The 22,029-nt window shown below is 39.5% G+C and overlaps 1 protein-coding gene across 9 annotated transcripts in view; it reads left to right on the top strand.

Annotated features, from left to right (window-relative positions):
• The first annotated feature begins 5,667 nt into the window (after positions 1-5,667).
• Positions 5,668-22,029, top strand: part of TRPM7 (transient receptor potential cation channel subfamily M member 7) — a 125,850-nt gene continuing 109,488 nt past the window's right edge. For all 9 annotated transcript variants that reach the window (XR_003913754.1, XM_029953041.1, XM_029953044.1 and 6 more), the window contains exon 1: positions 5,668-5,923. Coding sequence is in view for 8 of the 9 variants with exons in the window: in XM_029953041.1 (XP_029808901.1) it covers positions 5,921-5,923 (3 nt within the window). In the remaining variant the exon portion in view is untranslated. The remainder of the gene's footprint in view (positions 5,924-22,029) is intronic.

Below are 22,029 nucleotides of genomic sequence, written 5' to 3'. Positions count from 1 at the left end.
CCTCCTAACATGGTAGCTGACTTCCTCCAGAGTGAGTTATCTAAAAGAAGGTGGAAGCCAAAATGTCTTTTATAACCAAGCCTTAGAAGTCTGACACATTGTCATTTCCACAATATTCCACTGACCACACAGGTCAGTCCTATTCAATGTGGGAGATTACACAAGGGTGAGAACACCAGAAAGTGAAGAACATTGAGGGCCCTGTTGGAGGCTGGCTACGACAGCAATCATAGCATTTATCTTCATTTTGAGTTAGACTTCAATCTATCTCTGTTTCTAGATCATTCTCACCCCCCCACCTGCACCACCTTTCTTATTATCACTCCACTATGGAGTCTTTTTAGCTATTTTTTCCTAATTATACTCTTCCTTTCATGAAACTGTAATGTTTCATGTATATACCTGTCCTTTATATATAAAAAGAGTAATATTTTTCACCCCCTGTCTCAAGAATCAATTTTCACTTCTTTGAAAGTAGGTAGTATCACCCTTTTTGACATTGAGAATGGATGCACTAGATTGATAGCTGAAAATTTGAGGGTTGGCTGCCTCCAGTCTTCCTTCAGGGAAAGATCTAGGGTGAGGGTTGGAGGGTGGGGGGAAAGGGGTGGGTCGTGGTAAACTCCCTCCAGCCCACAGACACTTTCATTTGCCTGAGGCAAAATCGTTTGTCCTGTCTTTCCTAGAAGATACTTGTCGCTCTTTGGAATTCAGTCTTCTCAGTTGCATACAATGACCTCTGTTCTCTGATGAGTTTAAAAAATTTTAGTTTTGTGGTTTATCTGGCTTTCTCTCGTTAGAAATGGAAGTGACATTCTCTTATGGCTTTCTATATTTTAAGAGGAAGTGGCACTCCTCTTTTTCAGTTTCTTGCAAATAATCAAAACGGCTTCTATGCGCTGAGTTCCCGAGAGTGACTCAATGCCTTCTAAGGCAATGTCTGTAGCTTACAGTGTCTCATGGATTTTCTCATTTCTTCATTTGTGTTGTGTTTGTGGTCATTTGTGTAGCTGACATTTACTGAGCCCCTACTATGTTCTATCACTATTCTACATACTGGCTCATTTCAAACCATCCCTGACACCTCTCTTTTCTCTCACACCCGTATCCTGTCAGGTGATCCTTGGACTCTTATCTTCCAAATATAACCAGTTCCTTTAAGAACTAAAAATAGACTTATGAAGGGCCTACCAGTTGCATTTATCTTAGAGAATGAAGACTTATTTTCATGGAGGAACTTGTACACAAATGCTCATGGCAGCTTTGGTTGTAGAGGCCCAAATGTCCTTCAAAAGGTAAATGGACAAACTGCGGTCCATCCATGTCACGGGATACAGTTCGGCAGGGAAAAAGAATAAACTGCTGGTGCGAGCAGCAGCTTGGCTGGATCTCCAGGGATTTGTGCCCAGGGAGTCTAGCCACAAGGGGATATATATTGCATGACTCCATTTAGGTAACAATTGTGAATAACAATTGTAATACATAAACAATTGTTTTTACAATTATAATAATTATAACTATGGAGCTAGAGTTACAGATAGGTGGGTGTCAGAGGTTAGGAGTGGGATGGAAGGGGAGTGGGTGTAAAAGGGATAACATGAGGGATCTTATGGTGATAGTTCAGTTGAGCATCTTGATTGTTTGGGTGGTTAGTCCAGGTTACACATGTGACAAAACTGTATAGAACTACACACCTACATATACGCATATGAGTGCATGTACAACCAGTGAAATCTGTGTCAAATCTGTGGATTTTGTCAATGTCAATTCCTTGGTTTTGATATTGTGCTGTGGTTATATGAGATGCTGCGGGGGAGGGGAAAGGGATATTGAGGAAATGTATTTGTACATTTTTGTGCATTTCTTTGCAACCTCCTATAATTCTACAATTATTTCAAAGTAAAACATTTTATTTACTTATTTGAATTTTTAGATGTTTATTGTTTTTGAGAGAGAGAGGAGTGCGAGCTGGGGAGGGGCAGAGGGAGAAGGAGACACAGAATCCGAAGCAGGTATCAGGCTTTGACTTGTCAGCACAGAGCCTGACACAGGGCTCCAACTCTCGCGGTGAGATCATGACCTGGGCCAAAGTCGGATGCTTAATCGACTGAGACACCCAGGCACCCAGGTGCCCTTTTATTTATTTTCTTTTAAATGTTTATTTTTTACATTTATTTTATTTAAAATTTTTTTAATGTTTTATTTATTTTTGATACAGAGAGAGACAGAGCATGAGAGGGGGAGGGGCAGAGAGAGAAGGAGACACAGAACCGGAAGCAGGCTCCAGACTCTGAGCTAGCTGTCAGCACAGAGCCTGATGTGGGGCTCAAACCCACGAACGTGAGATCTGACCTGAAGTCGGAGGCTCAACCGACTGAGCCACCCAAGTGCCCCTTTTTACATTTATTTTATTTTTTTAAATAATTTTTTTAACTTTTTATTTATTTTTGATACAGAGAGAGACAGAGCATGAGAGGGGGAGGGGCAGAGAGAGGAGGAGACACAGAACCGGAAGCAGGCTCCAGGCTCTGAGCTAGCTGTCAGCAGAGCCTGATGCGGGGCTCGACCCACGAACGTGATATCTGACCTGAGCTGAAGTCGGAGGCTTAACCGACTGAGCCACCCAGGCGCCATTTATTTTAAATGTTTATTTATTTTTGAGAGAGAGGGACAGACAGAGCATGAGTGGGCAAGGGGTAGAGAAAGGGAGACACAGAATCCGAAGCCGGCTCCAGGCTGTGAGCTGTCAGCACTTAGCCAGATGCGGGGTTTGAACTTGTGAACTGTGAGGTCATGACCTGAGCCAAAGTCAGTTGCCCAACCGACTGAGCACCCAGGTGACCAAGTAAAACATTCTAGATACACAAATAAAAAAAAAATCTAAGTTGGTACAGTACCATGCTTTTCCATTTTTTTTTTTAAATCACGTGTAACACTTAGTGCTTTAAACAGAGTGTAGTAAATGTTGAATTGTTGCAAATAATTGGGCAAGGATAGGAAGGAGAATCAGTATGTGATTCAGTGAGAGTGGGAATTAGAGATGTCATAAGCAAAATGGAAACAGAGCCCCTATGAGAAAGAAGCGAGACAGAAAGAGCATTTAATGAACATTTTCTTAAATAGTGAATATATCCATCTTCTTCATCACTGAACATTAAAGAGGACTATTCCTAATACAGTCTTAGGCAACTCAGTACTTTTTTTTTTAATGTTTTATTTATTTTTTGATACAGAGAGAGACAAAACATGAGAGGGGGGAGGGGCAGAGAGAGAAGGAGACAAAACCAGAAGCAGGCTCCAGGCTCTGAGCTAGCTGTCAGCACAGAGCCTGATGCAGGGCTCCAACCCACGAACGTGAGATCTGACCTGAGCCGAAGTCAGAGGCTTAACGGACTGAGCCACCCAGGAGCCCCCTTTTTTTTTCTTAATGTTTTATTTAACTCAGTACTTTTTAAAAAATATATTTATTTATTATTGAGAGAGGGAGAGTGTGAGCGGGGGAGGGGCAGGAAGAGAGTGGGGCAGAGGAACCAAAGCAGGCTCTGCACTGACAGCAGCTAGCCTGATGCGGCGCTTGAATCCCTGAACTGTCAGATCAAGACCCGAGCCGAACTCAGGCTCAACCGACTGAGCCACCCAGGACCCCCTAAGTACTTTTTTAAAAGTGAATGAATGCGTGCTCCAGAGTTGATTACTCATTGCAGAGCAGTATGTTGAACTTCAGGGCTTCTGATAACCTGTAAATCAAGGACTTTATTTTCATTAGTTCCGTTAAAGATTAATTATACTTCTCATTTCTAACTCTGAACTAAGTGCTCCAATTTAGCAAGAGCTCTGGAGATCAAGTGCCATGGAGCTATTTTAACCTTTCTACATTACCCAAGCAAGGAGTGAAGCATTTGTGGGTGCAGAAAAAGACCAGAGTCACAAAGACTGAGGAAAACAAAGCACTCTCATCTCACTGTATTTTGATTTTCTGGTTTTTCTCCACTTTCTAGATTACAATTTCCCTTCAGGCAGGAAGTGTGTAGGCCCCACTGAGATCTAGAAAATAAACATCTATTGGATGTATGCATTAATTAGCCAAAATCCCTGCCCCAAGGGGCTGATAATCTAGTAGGAAAGGTATGACACATATAATAAAGCATTTTTTTAAAACAATGGTCCTGCTGGGCCTGCCAGATGGGGAAGGAATACGCAATACTTGAAGACTGTTCACAAGAACAGCCAAAGAATATTAGGTAAAACAATGGGCAAATCGGTTTTGTTGGAGAGAAGATCCTACTTCAGGGAACTGTGGGTCATGTTTAAGTTATAATTATGCTGAGTGAGAGGAGCCAGACCCAAAAAAAGTACATATTGTATGATTCCATTATATAAAACTCTGAAATATGCAGACGAATCTATAGTTACAGAAAACAGATCAGTGACTGCAAAGGTATGGGAATGGGAAGAAATAGGATGGAGGGATTACACACTGCAGAGGAAACTTGGAGTGTAATGAATATGTTCACAGGCTTGGTAATAGTGATTTCATAAGTGCAAACACATGTCAACACTTGTCAAGATGCACATTTAAATACACGTAGGTTACTGTATGTCAATTATTCCCCAATCAAGTTGTTTTATTTTTTTTAATATGTTTTATTTATTTTTGAGAGACAGAGAGAGACAGCACGAGCAGGGGAGGGTCAGAGAGAGAGGGAGACACAGAATCCGAAGCAGGCTCCAGGCTCTGAGCTAGCTGTCAGCACAGAGCCCGACATGGGCTCGAACCCACGAACCTAGAGATCACGACCTGAGCCGAAGCCGGAAGCCAGACGCTTAACCTACTGAGCCACCCAGGCGCCAGTCAAGTTGTTTTTAAAAAGAGGTGTGATAGAACCAGATAACAGAGGATCAGATGGAGGAATTTTTTTCCTCGGGAGCATAAGAGTCATGTGGAAAACGAGTTAGTAAACTATAACTAATTGTCAAACCTGGGCTGGGTTTGGTGTGTTAGCAAAGGAAAAGGAAAGGCAGAGCGATATTAGACCCAGGAGCAACCTGCAGTCTTTGGTTACGGGACGTGGTATAGGAGCTGTCTGTAGGTGACATCTCCGGAAGGAAAGGATGGAGCCTCTAGTTAAATCTCCGGAGGGAAAGGATGGAGAATTTTTTCGGGCAGAAACAGGGGAAATTGGAGGAAGAACATGATTTGGGGTGAGAAGAAGATGTGGCATTTTGGATGCGGAGAGGAAGACCCCTAACACAGGGGAAGGGGCTCGGAAACGCGGCAGGGGAGCGCAGGCAGTGGCCAGGCCCATTAGCGCAGCTGGGGGAGGCCAGGCCCCGCTAGCGGCGATGAGACCACGCCGCAACTCCAGGCACGATCCCGGAGGCCCAGAACTTTTAACCCTTCACTGTTACCTCCTCGAGTTCCATCCCGGGAGGGGACACAGATGTCTGTGCGAGTCCCGCCCAAGTATACAGTGGAGACCCTGGGAGAACACCCGACCCTTCACGGGGAACCCGGGAGGCTGGGGCAAGGGAAACCCCGGCCCGCCGCGCGCACGCGCGGCGCGCAGGGAAGCAGCCTGGAATTGAGGGAGCGCGCGCCCTTCACGTGACCCAGCCCGCGGGCGGCGACGTACACGACGCGACCCTCACGTGGTCTGTGTACGGCCCCGTCGCGGGCGGAGGCGGGCGCGGGCGCGTCCCTGTGGCCAGTCCCCCGGAGGAGTTGGTCGCACAATTATGAAAGACTCAGCTTCTGCTGCTAGTGCCGGAGCTGAGTTAGTTCTGAGAAGGTTTCCCTGGGCTGTCCTTGTCCGGCGGCCTCTGCTGCCGCCTCCGGAGACGCTTCCCGATAGATGGCTACAGGCCGCGGAGGAGGAGGAGGTGGAGTTGCTGCCCTTCCGGAGTCCGCCCCGTGAGGAGAATGGTACTGGACCCACGCAGGCCCCAGCGGGGGAATGGTCCCGGGGGTTGCGGGCCGGGAGGGGAAGGACCCGCCCCGCCAGTGTGTGTCCGGAGCCACGTTGCCTGTGGCGAGGGAGCCCCTGGTTGTCTTCCGGACTCGCTTCGGCGGGACGGGAACGCAGTTCGTTCGGGGGTGAGGGGCAGGAAGCAGGTAGCAAATCTGGCGCGACGGCTCGCCGCGGGAATCCCCGGAGCGGAGCCCCGGCTCCGGCGAGGGCCGCTCGAGGCGGCGGAGGCGCGAGCCCGGGAGTACCCGGAGGAGCCGAGCGGCCGCGGCGCGCCCGACGCAGCGTTCAGCCTCCAGGCTCCGCATCTCCCGGGAGCGCGTTCCTCCTGGCGCCAGTTGCTGGCAGATAAGGGAGCCAAATGCTCTGCTCAAGTTCTGCTTGGAAAGGGAAGGAGGGCTGGGAGGGAACAAAAAAGGGATAGAGGACACGGGATTGGAGCCGTGCCTGGTTTGCTGCGCAGTGGATACTCCACAGGTACGTTTTCCTTTTGGAGCCGGAGAGGAAGGGTTTGATGGTACTGACGGTAGATCTTGTTTGCAGTGTTCTTCAGCAAGAATTAAGTATTTTTATTGGGGCGCTGCTGGAGGTACCGAGACGATGTGGTGTCTGGATTTACATCTAACTGCCCCATCTGTTGCCCTAGAGAAGGGTTGGTCGTGTTTTAAACCTCCGGTGCGGAGTGGCGAGAGGGATGCGGTGCATTGCAGCTTTCATTAGCGCCTGTTGTTGTTGTTGGTAAGGCCAGGAATCGAATTTGAAGATTTCTTACAAAGAAAGTAATTTACAGGGACCTGAAGAGCGAGCGAGGTGTTTTTCTGGTCAGTACTTGAACTTGTTGGTTTCATGCAGACAACTCTCCCTCTGCTGGAGTCTGGCAGAGTTACTTTTCTCCAGGAGTTAATTCAATTGCCATACAAAAGTGAAACCACGAATATAGTTATACTTTGAATAAATAGTGCACCTTACACTATTTTCCACCTTCTTTGGTAACGAAAAGTCAATAAAAACGTCATTTTACTTTTTTTTCCTTAATTTTAAAAGAAGGGTTTGTTAAGTTTCTTTACTGACGCCAGATTTTTTAACTTGTTCCGTGGATTTTAAGAGAATCTGTTTTGGGGTGGGGGTTGAATCAAAGTGCCTTTTGTATGAAAAAAGCAAACCATTAGTACTGACTCTCTGGTGATGTGTCTAGTTTTTCTTTTTATGGTAAGCAGCATAAATTTGAACATATTTCAGTATCCTAAAAAAATTTTAGATAACTTGCAAAATGGAAATTAAGATGATTCATCTTCTTCAAAGGCATTGTTTCCTAATATTTTATTACCAGACACCTTTGTTTCTAATGATTTTCTAGTGAAAGTCTATAATTTCTTAGTCTTACCTTAGATGCTCTTCTCAAAGTCAGCCTCTTAATGTCTTGTTGTTTATGTGCTTTGAAACCCAGCTTCCGAAAATTAAGATGTGGTCTGAGTTTCTCCTTTTTCTGCTCTTTCCATTTATGTCCAATCTTTTTATATATAGCAAACGTGCTTCCCCAGATGATATGTTTGTATCCATAAATTGTGCACCATCCTTGGCTTATAACATGAACTCAGTATTGATTGTACATGTTAACATTCCTGTTCATCCTACAGAGAAATTCTCACTTTAAATTTTGAAATTTAGGGTCTGATTTTATTTTTTACATTCTTGAGTTTTGGCAGCTATTGAGTTCTGTGATTTTTTAAAATTATAGTTTCCAACTAAATTATAGTGAAAACTGAAAACTGAAAACTGAGGTTGTCCAATAATGATAATTTGTTGAGCCTCCTCAGATTTTAGGTCAGCACTGTGACCTAAAAGCTCACTGAAGTAGGTTGTATAATTCTTACTGTAAATTCTTATTTAAAGCATTTGCTTCTTTCTGGTTGATCAGTTTCTTCTTTGACATTAAAAGAAAACATACAATTTTTTTCTGCATTTTAAAAAGCTTTAAAAGTAACCAGCCAACCAACCATAAAATAATACACAACAAACAAGATACCAAGAAACACAAGTTTAAAACTCTGGAGTGGAAGCAAATTTTGTACAAAATTGTGTACCACGGCTATTAGAAGTCATTTGTTTTGTTCATTTGGTAATCGCTTATTTAGTGTTTAATATATTTCAAGCACTGTAATAGGCACTGGAGTGGCAAATATGCATTAGACAAGTTTTCCACTTTCAAACAGCTTACAGTCTAGTTTTTGTAACAGATCTACTTGTCAGTGGAAGGTGCATACATCACAAACAGTGTCTTCTGTATTGGACACACTGCGATACCGTAATAGTTTTTTTTTTATTAATAGTTTATTACCAAGTTGGTTTCGATACCTTATTAGTTGTGAAGGCAATACAGATAGGCAAAAACCAGAAGGATAGTGTGATACCATTACAGAGATTACCTTGAAAATATGGGGTAAGCAAGGAGAGATAGAAAGTCTGGGTGGGTTTGCACAAAGGCTGATAGTAGAGGTGAGTCTTATAGAGGCAGTGGGAATTGGAATAAAACTGGAGATAGAGGGGCATTGAATTGGTGGTTTTAGTCCAAGGGAATTGAGTGTTAGAGGAGAAGACCGTCCTTAGTTTATTGTGGGATCTATTGTACGAATACTTTATGTAGTTATGAATGAGTGGAGTATGGGATGTTATGGGGTACTGGGAGGAGTATTGTAGAGATAGACACGGACCAGATTTCTGAGGGCAATGTATGTCTTGAGAAGTCTGGATTTCATACCGGAGATGTTGAGGATCCACTTAAGGAAACAGTATGCAAAGTGAATGGTGTGAGTTTAACTTGAAAAGAGAGACCCATGAGGAGGCTATAGCAAGAGTCTGATCAAATGTCAGTGGTTTGAAATGAAGTAGTGGTAGGAGAAGAAAGGAACAGATTGAGATGTTTAGAGGTTAGAATATTCAGAACTTGGTTACTTTGTGGAGTAAAGTGTGTGTGTGTGTTGGCAAATGTCAGTAATAAGAACTAGACATAGAGTGAACATACGTTATAGCTGAAATCATTACTTAAAATATGCAAATGTAATACTTAAAGGCAATACTTAAAATACACATTCTTGGTTTTGATTTTTAAGTAAAATTGATGCACAAGCACTTCAAAAGTTTGAGAGTTCCACCAATCAGATATTTTTGATCTAGTGCTCTGATCCGCTCTCTCTTTAACATTCTAATATGGGGCATTTCACACATACAGAAATATAATAGGAAAATCAGTCACCATACATCCATGACCAGTTTTGACAGTTTGAAATGTGTATTTTGTTTCTTCTATTATCCCTCCCATTCCCCCTTAAAAGGATGACTTAAAAGCAAACCTTGGACGTATCTCATCTATAAATGCTTCACTGTGTATATCTCTAAAAAGATAAGGACTCATAATACATCCACAGTACTATTAGCACACTTGGAAAATGAGTAATTCTTTAAATGTAGTTAAATATTCAGCTTATTTCTCTGACTGGTTCATATTTTTCTTCAGTTGGTTTGTTTAATTCAAAATCCAAATAATTCCATAAAGCATTTGGTTGATAAGTAAGTCTTTCAGTCTCTAGTAACCCCCCTCTCTCTCTTTTTTTTAAATTTTTTTGTCTTATAACCTACCATTAATTTAATGAGAAAAATCCAGATCATTTGTCCTGTAGAATTTCCCACAGTTTGTATTTTTTTGGACGCATCCATACAGCGTGATGTAACTTGTTTTTTATTTCCTGTGCTTAATCTAAAGACTTGACTAGATTGTAGTATGATATTTTGGCAAGAATACTTCACAAGTCATGCTATGTATCTTGTATTGCATCACATTAAGAAGTATGTGCTTTCTGGTTCTTTTTCCTTTCCTTTCCTTTTTCCTTTCTCCTTTCCTTTTTCTTTCCTCTTTCTTTCTTTCTCTTTCTCTTTTTCAATGTTAAGATTGACCAGTGGGTTTGATGGTGTTAGCTGCCTGATAAGTTGTGAAGTTCTTGGTTAGACACTTAGTTTTAGTAGTAGCCATTGATGATTATTGCCACTGATATGTTATTTCATTCTAGGTTTTTCTTTTTTCTTATTTTTTAGAGGAACCTTTCAGCATATTTTTAAATTTTAGTTTTCTTTCTTTCCTTTCTTCCTTCCTCCTTCCTTATTTTCTCTCTCTCTCTTTCTTCCCTCCTTCCCTCCCTCCCTCCCTCCCTTCCTTCCTTCCTTTTGCAATTGCTCCTTAAGTGCTTACTTTAAGTTTGGTACCTGGAGGTTCCCAAATTCTGAGTAGTTGAGATTAGTTTAGAATGAGCATTATTTGGCTATCTGTGTGGATTTTAACTGAGTCACTTAATGTGAGTTAATATAAAAGGACTTAGATATATGTCACTTTTTTTTAAGTTTACTTATTTATTTTGAGAAAGAGAGCAAACAGGGGAGTGTTAGGAAGAGAGAATACCAAGCAGGCTGCATACTAAGCGTGGAGCCTGACACAAGGCATGATCTCACTGTGGCAAGATCATGACCTGAGCCAATATCAAGAGTTGGATGCTTAACCATTTCAGTCACCCTGCTGCCTCAGATGTATGTCACTTTTTTTAGAAGGAGCTATGGAATTACTAGATTAGTTTGAATGTGAATGAAATGTTTGATTTAGAGAATTGGACCTTTTCAGGTTTATCTTTCTAAAAAATGATTGGTTCTAATTTGAATTAAGCTAGTATTTTCAGTTATTTTGTTGATCTTTTGGTTCAGTTCATCCTGGATTTCGAACATTACTCTGGATCTTTTGGGGGAGTGTGTCTTTAGTTCCCTGGCCATGTAAAGGTTTTAGAGGCTTACCGAAGAAATTTTGGTGTATGGAGGTAAGCAGTTTTTTTTGAAGTTGGTACACTTGGCTTTTCAACATAAGGATCTTTGCCAAGTCACACTCTTCTTTTATAAGCACTACTGTTATCCTTTCTGTCTGTAAAAAGCATATGATAATCTTTCCTCTACTTGATATCAGGAGCAATACTAGGATTAAAGTTTGTGAAACACTATTTGTCCCTCTTTGCATCATGAAAATATGTCAGTAACTTAATACCTCAACTATCTACCCACCAGACTGCTGGAAACCACTACTTTTGGAAACCTAGCTCCTCATGGAAAGAAAAACCTTTTGAGCCACGTCATTATTAGGAGTATAGCCCAGAGTTCACTTACTGAAAAATATGTGCAAAGTGAAATTTAGTAGGCTTAGTTACCTATTTTCCTCTGAAAATTTGGTAGTGTTCTGAGAATGAATAGAAAGTTACCTGAGAAGCAAACTATTACTATAAGGAGATTGGAGAAACATTAACTAGACTAGAAATATAGGGCTGTAAATTACTCTTTGGTACCCAAGCCAGTGGTCTTTCTTAAGAGTATAATTTACAATACCTAACATCCAGAAGGTACTCTTGATTTAGAAAAGTGTGTAATAGGCTTTAGACCGATTGTCATAATATTAGCTAACATGTGTGGTCATTGTTCTAAATGTTTTACATATATCATTGCATATTATTACTCTCAAAAAATTTCCTGAAGTAGGCACTGTCTTTTTCTCTGCATTATTTGTGGAAGGAACCGTGAGGCAAAATGACCCACCAAAGGTCATTAGGCCAATAAGTGGTACAGTAGATACTCACTAAATTATGCACTTGAAGGACCTTGGTACTGAGAGACATGTATATTTGTGAGACCTAAGGTGGCAGATGTTAAGTAAAAGTTAAGGTCATTTTTTTTAAATATTAAAAATGTTTTTTAAGTTTATTTATTTTGAGAGAGAAAGAGCACGAGCAGAGTAGGGGCAGAGAGAGAAGGAGAGAGAGAGAATTCCAAGCAGGCTCTGCACTATCATTGCAGAGACTGATGCGGGTCTCAAACTCACAAAACCTTGAAATCATGACCTCAGCTGAAATCAGGAGTTGGATGCTTAACTGACTGAGTCGTCCAGGCGCTCCAAAAGTTAAGGTCATCAAGGATGTGTTACTTTAAAAAAATTTATTAGACCATATTTTTTCTTCATATACTGTAAAACTTAGTAGAATTTTCTTTATTACCAAATTTCTATGTAATAGCCTTAAGATACATTATTCACAGTTCAGTCGTGTGCATTGTACACATTGTATACATTGTCGAAGTGCAGAGACTTACTAGTCAGAGGAGATCCTTAGTAGATTGGCAAGTCATTAATTAAGTAGATTTCTGTGATGGGTAAACTCTCACAAAAATTGTGGAAACCTAACATGAGTATATTAACGAAGTATACTACTCAGAGATAGAGAATAGATTGTTATGGCTTATGCACAATATGAAGACTGGAGTTTTTAATAAAGAATGTCCTCTGATATTTTCTTTAGATTTCTCTTTTTTAGGTTAACTTTTGTGGCATCATCTGAAAATATCAGTGGTCCATGAATTAGATTAATGTAATGGATCCATTTAATTCAACAGATTCTGTTGCTTTGGGGAAAATATTTTACTAGGTAACAAGGAGACAGGAATAAAGGTGAAGAATTTAAATGTACTATTTGACTGCAGGTATATTATTATATTTTTAAATAAATATATAATTTGAATTCTTTGGTAATTGTTTTTTGTTGTGGAATTAAGATTGATAAAACTGTGATCATAATGTAATAGCAATCTATGTACTTACCGCCCAGCTTGAGAAATAAAATATTGCAGGTAAAATTGAAATTTCACATACACTTCATCAAAATCCCATTGCACTTTGTACTTCTGCAGCCCTATCTCCTGTTGTTTATTTGCATGCTTTTAGTAGTTGTATATGTATATTATATATCTTATATATGCTAAATATATGTAGTGTTGTCTCTGTATACAGAGAATATATAACAGTAGTTCTTGGTATTTGTCGAGTTTTACATATGTGGAATTACGTACATCGTTTTATGGACTGTTGGTTTTTTAAATCAACATTAGGTTATGGAGGTTTATTCATATTAATAGTACATGTAAAGTCTGGTTTGCCACTTTTCTTTTGTTGTTATTTACTTTCCTTTATCTGTATTTCCAGATGCCCCTATCAAAGTTAACATTTCTACTTCTCTGTAAGATAGCCTCCCCATGCATGCTCATAGCAGCTTTTTAGTTCACCTTTTTTAACTGCTGCTTATTATTCCTTTATATGAATATACTATCTATTGTCCATTTTACTGTTGTTTGGCATTTGGGTTATTTCCCATTTTGTTTTTACAAATAATGGTGCAGCATTCTTGTATGTATCATCTAACGTACAAGTGTGAGAATTTTTTTAAGATGCATATATCCCGAAGTAGAATTGCTAAATCATAGGACAGGTACATCTTCAACTTTATAGATATTGTCAAAGTGTTGACCAAAGTAGTTGTGTGGTTTATACTTCGTATACAGTATATGAGAGTGTCCAATTCTGTCAACATCTTTGCCACACCTCACTGATTAGGTTTTTTTATTTTGCCAGACTCATGAATGTGAAATAGTTCCTCATTGTCTTAATTTGCATGTTACTGACCACTGATGCTGAGTATTATTTCAGGTTATAAGTTTTGGCTGTGGTTTCCTCGTCTCTGGTGAATTGCCTAGTTATAACCTTTGCTCATTTTTCTATTAGATTATCTTTTTCTTATTTATTTACTTGTAGAAGTTCTTTATGTATTCTCCATAATTTTGAGGGGTACTTTATGAGCTACAAATATCATTTCTAGCCTGTAGCTTTTTAATTTTTTACTTGGTTAATGGTAGGCTATTTACTTTTTTTTAGGTTGTTGATGTACATTTTTTAAATGTTTTATTATTTTTGAGAGAGAGAGACAGAGACAGAGACAGAGCACATGGGGAAGGGACAGAGAGAGAGGGAGACAGAATCTGAAGCAGGCTGAAGCAGACTCCAGGCTCTGAGCTTTTCCAACTGAACCAGCCAGGTGGACTCAAACCCGCAAACTGCGAGATCAGGACCTGAGCTGAAGTTGGATGCTTAACCAGCTAAGCCACCCAGGTGGCCCTTAGCCAACATGCTTATTATCTTTTTTATCTTGAAGAGTTTTGATCCCTTTTCATTTTATTAATAATTCTTTATATTAAAATAAATTACTCTATGTAAGACTTTCTCTTGAATAGTTAAGGAAAAAATTACTACTCTTTGAGCTAGATTCAAGTTGGCCACGTTTTAGACTCAGTTGTGGCTCGTCTTCAGTTATTCAGTATCATTTACTCCAAGGTCTATGATACTATTAAACAACAAGGGTAGCAATCTCCATGAGGTCAGCAGGAAAGCAAACCAGAAAATAAGGTTGGATATAGTCAAGACTCTCTTTACAAACATAGTTATGGTCTGAATTTGATTCAGTTTAATTTTTTTAATATGTAGAGCTTTACCAACTGTTTGTTAGTCCATAGAGGCTTTTCAGTAGTGTCTTTAAGACCCTCTCAAAGAGTTCACATCTGAATTACCAGTGATACCTAATTATTAGTTAATTAGTTAAGTAGTTGGCAGCCAATTGAGAATAAGAGCAGAACTCTAGAATAGGCCTATAAGAATGCCAGAAGGTCAAATGAGTTGGGCTCTGATAGAGGAAGTCTGAGTGCCAGCCTATTTCAACATTTTGCTTTAGGCTAGCCTTAATTTTTCTGTCACTGTCTGTGCCATTGTTGGCAGGCATACTGACCTGTGAGTTATTTTCACATAACTCAAAATTTCTAGGTTTGTAAATCATTTAATTGTTTAAGTAGATGCATTTTTAATATGCAAACTCTTTTTTAATGTTTTCTTTTGAGTGTGGATCACTTTTTCTTATTTATTCTTAAGTCTAATAATTCTGAATTCTATAATAGACACTGTGAATGTTACCTTATAGACTCTGAATTCTGTTATACCCCCTCTGAAGACTTGATTCTTTTAAAATTCATTATTATAAACTCAGTGTTTGTGCCCCTTTTCCCCAAATTCTTTGTTGAAGCCCTAACTGATGGCATTTGGAGATGGGGTTTTTGGTAGGTACTTAGGGTTAGATGAGGTCATTGGGGTAAAGCCCTTATAAGAAGAGACACCAGAAAGCTTGCCCTCTACCATGTGAAGAGGTAGTGAGAAGATAGCTGTCTACAGCCCAAGGAGAGAGTTTTTATCAGACACTGACCCTGTTGGAACCTTGATGCTGGATTACAGTTTCTGTAACTGTAAGAAAATGAATTTGGATTGCTTAAGCCACCTAGCTTATGGTATTTGTTATGGTCAGAATAGATCAAGATAGTAGTTGATTTACTTAACTGTACTCAAATTCTGTACTCCGTCTTATTGTGGGCAGTGAAAGTGTCTATTCAGTTCTTTTATTCTTAATTGGGCTGCTTGGAGTCTGCACCATGTATACATTCTTCATGAGTCTGCCAGAGATTTGGGCAGAGGTAATATGCAGCATTAAGGGCACCCTTTATGTGATTTTCTCCTTTGAAGGACTTTTCCCATCACTTTTCAACTGCTTTTGCCACCTTGAACTTGGTATTTTGGTTTCTTTAACCAGCAAGACTGTGGGATTTCTATTGGCGTTTTAGCTTCAGTAGGTGTGGAGGGGGCCTGTTACCAGGCAAACAGTCATTCAGTGCTGCTGTCCTTTCATTTTTAATAGATTCCATTCAATTTCTGCCTGCTTTGGGGTCTTTAGTACTATAAAACTAGTGTTGTTTGTTTGTGTGTTTTTATTTTCTCTAGAGCTTATGGTTGTTATCTGTGGGAGGGTTAGTCTCCTAGAACTAACACTGCTGGCAGTCCTTTCTAATATTAATATATAGATAAGTAAAAGTAGATTGATTTCCAATTGTTACCTTGAAGTAGAATTTTTAAAGTAGTCTTTAATTTTTACCTTCATTTTTTACCGTTAGCATCTAGGCAGGAAGGAGATATACTGGTACTAATTTATAGAGAGAGTGGATGTGGTTAGAGGGTTTATTTATAATGTATGTGTCCCATATTGCTAGTAGACAGGAAGAATTTATAACGTAAGGAATTTTGAGGCATTGTTGAGATTTGACAATGTGTTAGGCATTATGCTGGAACACCTTACACCGATCATTTTGTTTTCTCTTCAGAGCAACATTATAAGATAGATATTGTTTCTATGTTGCAATGTTAGAAACTGGCTTAAGGTTTTTAGTAAACAAAAAAGCTAGAATTCTAATTCCAGTTACTCAGACTCTAGAATTTCTGTTCTTTAGCTACTGAAGACACAAAGTGAACTTTAATTTCTATGCTAACATTCTGTGATTATAGTTCGTTTTTACTTGACCTAAAACATTTAAGTTTAGGAAGTTTCTGGTTTGTGTTTGTAGTGTGCCACCTCTTGGTAAAACTCAGTAATGCAGCGTAGCAAAACAAGGAGAAGTATAAAAATAGAAATTAAAATATGTGTTTAAAATCCATACACATTTCATAGGGTATGTGGCGGCAGAGAAGAAACTCAGAATTCCAAGACTTGCAGAAACCTATTGTTGGAAAGTGTTTATAACCATCACCTGGGGTATGAGACTATCAGGTGTTTGAAGTCAATCCCTAACATCATAAGTGAGGGACGTGCACAAGAATGCTGTGTGTGGGGAGAATATATTTACATTTGACAGCTACACAAAGTGAGAAGACCGTAAGCCCTTGAAATAAAATTGGTGAATATTAAAGCTAGAGGAAGCTATAAGAGATAGTCTTGAAACATCCTAATGTCATTGATATCCCTACAGGCACAAAATTTGGTAAAATTTTGTGAGCATTAAGAGTGATACGATTGAAGTTACTTAGCAAACAGTTTCACTACAGTTTTGGGTGGATTTGCCAGTTAGCAAACAGTTTCACTAAAGTTTTGGGTGGATTTGCCAGTTAGAGACTACTGTGGAAAGTTTGAGATTTTGAAAGGATAGCACTGGCTGTTTATTTATTTTATTTTTTATTTCAGAGAGAGAAAGAGAGTGTGCATGAGTGGGGAAGAGGGAGAGAGAGAATCTTAAGCAGGCTCCATGCTGAGCCTAGAGTCAGATGTGGGGCTCAATCCCCATGTTCCTGGGATGACTTGAGCCAAAATCAAGAGTGGACTTTCAACTAACTGAGCCACCCAGGCGCCCCTGTCTATTTGTTTAGAAAAAGAATGATAAAAGGAAACTAATTTGTGAGCAAGATTTGTCTTAGGTCCTGAAATCCAACAGCATTCCTATTTTGGGTAGTTACATATTTAATAATAAATACAGAAAAAAATACTAGAAGTAACTGAAATGTCTTAGGTTGATGGTGATTGGAAAAGACCATTATTTCTGGAAAAAAGCTAGTATATGTACTCAAAGTACTAGATTTTTTTGCTCAGTGATATTTAGGTTTTACTGTTTTTTTAAATATATATGAATTATTATTTTATTGTAATTTTTATTTCCTTTATTTCATTGATTTTATTTATGTAGGACTTATATATAGAGATGACATATCATCTGTCTATTTATATGATTGTTTTAAGTGCCTTTTCTTTTGACATTGCTGCAGGAAAAATACCTTTGTTAATGAACATTTAATATTCTTCAGTCCCACCTCCCCCCCCTCATTGAAAAGCAGCTCTTAATATAAGGATCTATTGGGATTGTAGAACTGGGTAGAAGGGATATTAATGTCCAAGAAACAGTGTAGGAATTGAATTTGAAGGGCTAGGCACATGCTTTTTGGCTTTAATGGACTCAGTAGGAACGTGAAAGATTCATACTTCTGTGGGATTCAGAGTATGGCTTGGTGTATACTATGCCATGTTGGCCAGATATGGCCAAGGCCTGTTTTGTATGGTTTTGAGGTAAGAATGGTTCTTACATTAAACATTTTATTTTTGAGGTACAGAGCATGAGCGGAGGAGAGGCAGAGAGAGAGGGTGACACAGAAACTGAAGCTGCCTCCAGGCTCTGGGCTGTAAGCTCAGAGCCTGATGCAGGGCTCGAACTCGTAAATGGCAAGATCATGACCTGAGGCCAAGTTGGAAGCTTAACTGATTGAGCCACCCAGGTGCCCCAGTTCTTATATTTTTAAAGGTTAAAAACCAAAATAAAGAATATGTGATAGAGACAGTATGTGGTCTAAAAGCCTCAAACATTTACCATCACTATTTGCTGATCCCCCATTTACAGTATAGCCATACTTCTCTAGTCTGAAATTGAAGGAACATCAATTTAAGGGAAGAGGTGTTCATTTGGGACCCAATAATTTGCACACGTTGTTGAAAAATAGTGGTAGAAGTGAATTTGAAGAAAGATGGGAAGCCAGGACTATATTAAGAATCATTCTCTAGTTTTTTGTTTTGTTTTTTTTTTTAAAGGCATTGAGCAGGGGTGCCTGGGTGGCTCATCCATTAAGCTTCCAACTTCAGCTCAAGTCATCATCTGAGGTTTGCGAGTTCCAGCCCTGCGTCGGGCTCTCTGCTGACAGCTCGAAGCCTGGAGTCTGCTTTGGATTATTTTGTGTCTTCCTTTTTCTCTGTCCCTCCCCCACTGGTGGTTGCTCTTCCTCTCTTTCGCTCTTCCTCTCTCTCTCAACAATAAACATTAAAAAAAAAAGGGGGGGGCACCATGTTAAGCTAAAGGATTTGGAAATGTCTCTTGTATCCATTCCTTTACTAGTCCAGATCCCCATTGCCCCTCTCCCAAATACTGACGGCTCTAGTTTACTTTTACTCGTCTCCTTGAGAGATTAATCTTCCTGTCGAGAGCTCTGATAATTTCTTAATGTTAAATGCTACTTGGGATTCATTTTTTTTCCATATGGAACTATTTATTTACATTTAGTAGAAAGGCATAGCTATGAAAAGTATATACCTGTGATTCATTTTTATGAGTATTTCAATGGGTACATATCCAAAGTTTTGCAAACCAGTATTTAGGCTTAACTGGGCCATTAGTTCATTGCTGCAAAGCAGTCATTTTGAAATCTGTTGATCTACTTGTTGGAATCTGCCCCTATCCCAACCTTATTTGAATATGAAGTTGCTTCAGGCAGACTAGGGAAAGCAATACTGGTTAGCAGTAGTTAGTAATTAACAATACATTTTAGGAGAAGTATGTTAGCCCTTCTGGCTCCCCCCTCCCCCGCAATGTTCAGAAAATTACACTTGGTCTTAGTCAAAGGGCCAAGAAGCAATCCTGTTCAGAAAATTGTATACAAAATGATCACATAGAAATTCCCCTTTTAAAGTAATTAATGTATTTTTACTTTAAAGCATATCATCACGTGATCTTAAAGTGCTTCTTAAAATCTCTTAAAAAGTCATTTGAGGCTTTGGAGTCAGGGCAAACTATTAGCTGTGTGACTTTGGACAGCTTCTTAACTTCTATGTCTAACTAGTCTGTGCATCTATAATGAGAGAATACGAATAGCACCCAATTCATAGGATTACTGTGTGAGTAGAATGAGTTAATGCCTATAAAACATTTAGAACAGTGCCTGGAAAACATACTATCTACTAATTAAAATTACCTTTTTAACTTTACAAAGGGTTTACAAAAGATATAATGTCAGCTATGTTTTTAGGCAGCATTTTTAATGTGACATATGGGTAAATTATATGTGAATTGGAAACTCAAAAATATGTGGTTATAGAGAAGTCATAGCTTTGGGTTTCCCTTTGTTCAGTGACTCCTGTACTGGGCATTTCCTTTGTGGGGGACATTGTGATCTATGAGGTTGTTACAAGAGACATTGGCTTTTGAGGTTTATGAGGCAAGGTCAGATCTGTACCTGCTCAGTAAGTATCTTGTCACTTTCCACTTAAGCTGTCTGCTGCATGTTTGATCCAAGGACTCCCACCAAACAGGATAGTCGATGCTGCCTTGTTGCTAGTCTGTGACCCCAGTTTGTTTTTTTTTAAGTTTATTTATTTTGAGCATGAGAGAGCATGGGTGGGGGAGGAGCAGAGAGAGAGGGAGAGAGAGAATCCCAAGCAGGGGACTGTCAATGTGGAACCCAATGCAGGACTCAAATTCACAAACTGTGAGATCATGACCTGAGTCGAAGTCAGGTGACTAAGCCACCCAGACATCCTTTTTTTAATTTTTAATATTATTTATTTATTTATTTAATTTTTAAGAAAAATTTATATTCAAGTTAGTTAGCATATAGCACAATGATTTCAAGAGTAGATTCTTTAATGCCCTTTACCCATGTAGCCTGTCCCCCCTCCGACAACTCCTCTAGTATCCCTGTTTATTCTCCATATTTAGGAGTCTCTTACGGTTTTGTTCTCCTCCCTGTTTTTATATTATTTTTGCTTCCCTTCCCTTATGTTCACCTGTTTTGTAACTTAAAGTCCTCATATGAGTGAAGTCATATGGTATTTGTTTTTCTTCTCTAATTTCACTTGGCATGATACCCTCTCGTTCCATCCATGTAGTTGCAGATAGCAAGATTTCATTCTTTTTGATTGCTGAGTAATACTCCATTGTGTGTGTGGGGGTGTGTGGTGTGTGTGGGGGGGGGTGTACACACCATGTCATCTTTATCCATTCATCCATCAACGGACATTTGGGCACTTTCCATACTTTGGCTCTTGTCGGTAGTGCTACTATAAACTTTGGGGTACCTGTGTCCCTTTGAAACAACACACCTGTATCCCTTGGATAAATACCTAGTAGTGCAATTGCTGGGTTGTAGGGTAGTTCTTTTTTTAAGTTTTTGAGGAATCTCCATACCATTTTCCAGGGTGGCTGTACCAGTTTGCATTCCCACCAACGTCTGTTGTTGCCTGAGTTGTTAATGTTAGCCATTCTGACAGGTGTGAGGTGGTATCTCATTATGGTTTTGATTTATATTTCCCTGATGATGAGTGATATTGAGCATTTTTTCATGTGTCATTTGGCCATCTGGGTGTCTTCTTTGGAGAAGTGTCTATTCATGTCTTTTACCCATTTCTTCACTGGATTATTTGTTTTTTGGGTATTGAGTTTGAAGTTTTTTATAGATTTTGGATACCAGCCCTTTATCTGATATGTCATTTGCAGATGCCTTCTCCCATTCTGTTGGTTGCCTTTTAGTTTTAGGCAACCCTTTAAAAAAATGTTTGTTTATTTTGAGAGTGAGAGTGCATATGTGAGTGGGGGAAGGGCAGAGAGAGAGAGAGAACCCTAAGCAGGCCCTGTACTGTTAGTACTGAGCCTGACCATTTGGGGCTTATGCAGTGCTTACTTGGGACTTGGTCTCACTACTATGGCATCATGAACTGAGCTGAAATCAAGAGTCCATCACTTAACTGACTGAGCCACCCAGGAGCCCCTCCCCCCATCTATTTTTATAAGGCCATGCCAAATGTAGTTGTGGTGTTATGGGAATCTTTTGGGGGGTCTTTATTTCTAGTTGAGCCTAGGAAGACCCCTGCCCCCATGGGTTTGTACTTGTTTGACTTAATGTTATACAAAGCGAATTGTAAACACCACTATCAGGGGCACCTGGCTAGCTCAGTCAGAAGAGCATGTGACTCCTGATCTGGGTTTGTGAATTGGAGCCCCATGTTGGATGTAGAAATTACTAAAAACAAAACAAAACACAGCAAAACAACCACTATTTTCAGGGAGTTTGCATTTGAAAATGTATGCCTTGAGGTGTTTTATAAACTTGTAACTGTAATAGAAGATCATTTCTGGAATATTTTACCTCTAACTTATTCTAAATTAATTGTATTTTAAATAAGTTTTTTCTTTATCTTCATGTTGGGTTTTCAGAATCTGCAAATTGTTTTTCATCAGTTCTGGGAAATCCTTATCATCTCTATAAACATTGCCTTTGCCCATTCTTTCCCTTTTCTCCTTCTGGAATTCGATTAAACATTTGATCTCTTCATGTTATTTTACGTGTTTCTTAACAACCCTCCCCTGCTTTTTAAATAGCTTTATTATGGTATAATGCACATACTGTAAAATTTGCCCTTTGTAAGTATACAAGCTTGATGGGTTTTAGTACATTTAGTTTTATAACCACCACAATACAGTTTTAGCACACTTCTGTCCTCTCATGAAGTTTCCTAGTATGTGTTTGCAGTTTATCACTGTTTTT

The sequence above is a fragment of the Suricata suricatta genome, chromosome 9 (genome assembly GCF_006229205.1).
Source record: "Suricata suricatta isolate VVHF042 chromosome 9, meerkat_22Aug2017_6uvM2_HiC, whole genome shotgun sequence".
NCBI lineage: Eukaryota > Metazoa > Chordata > Mammalia > Carnivora > Herpestidae > Suricata > Suricata suricatta.
The sequence above is the reverse complement of the archived record's forward strand: the minus strand, read 5'-3'. Positions and strand labels throughout refer to the sequence as shown.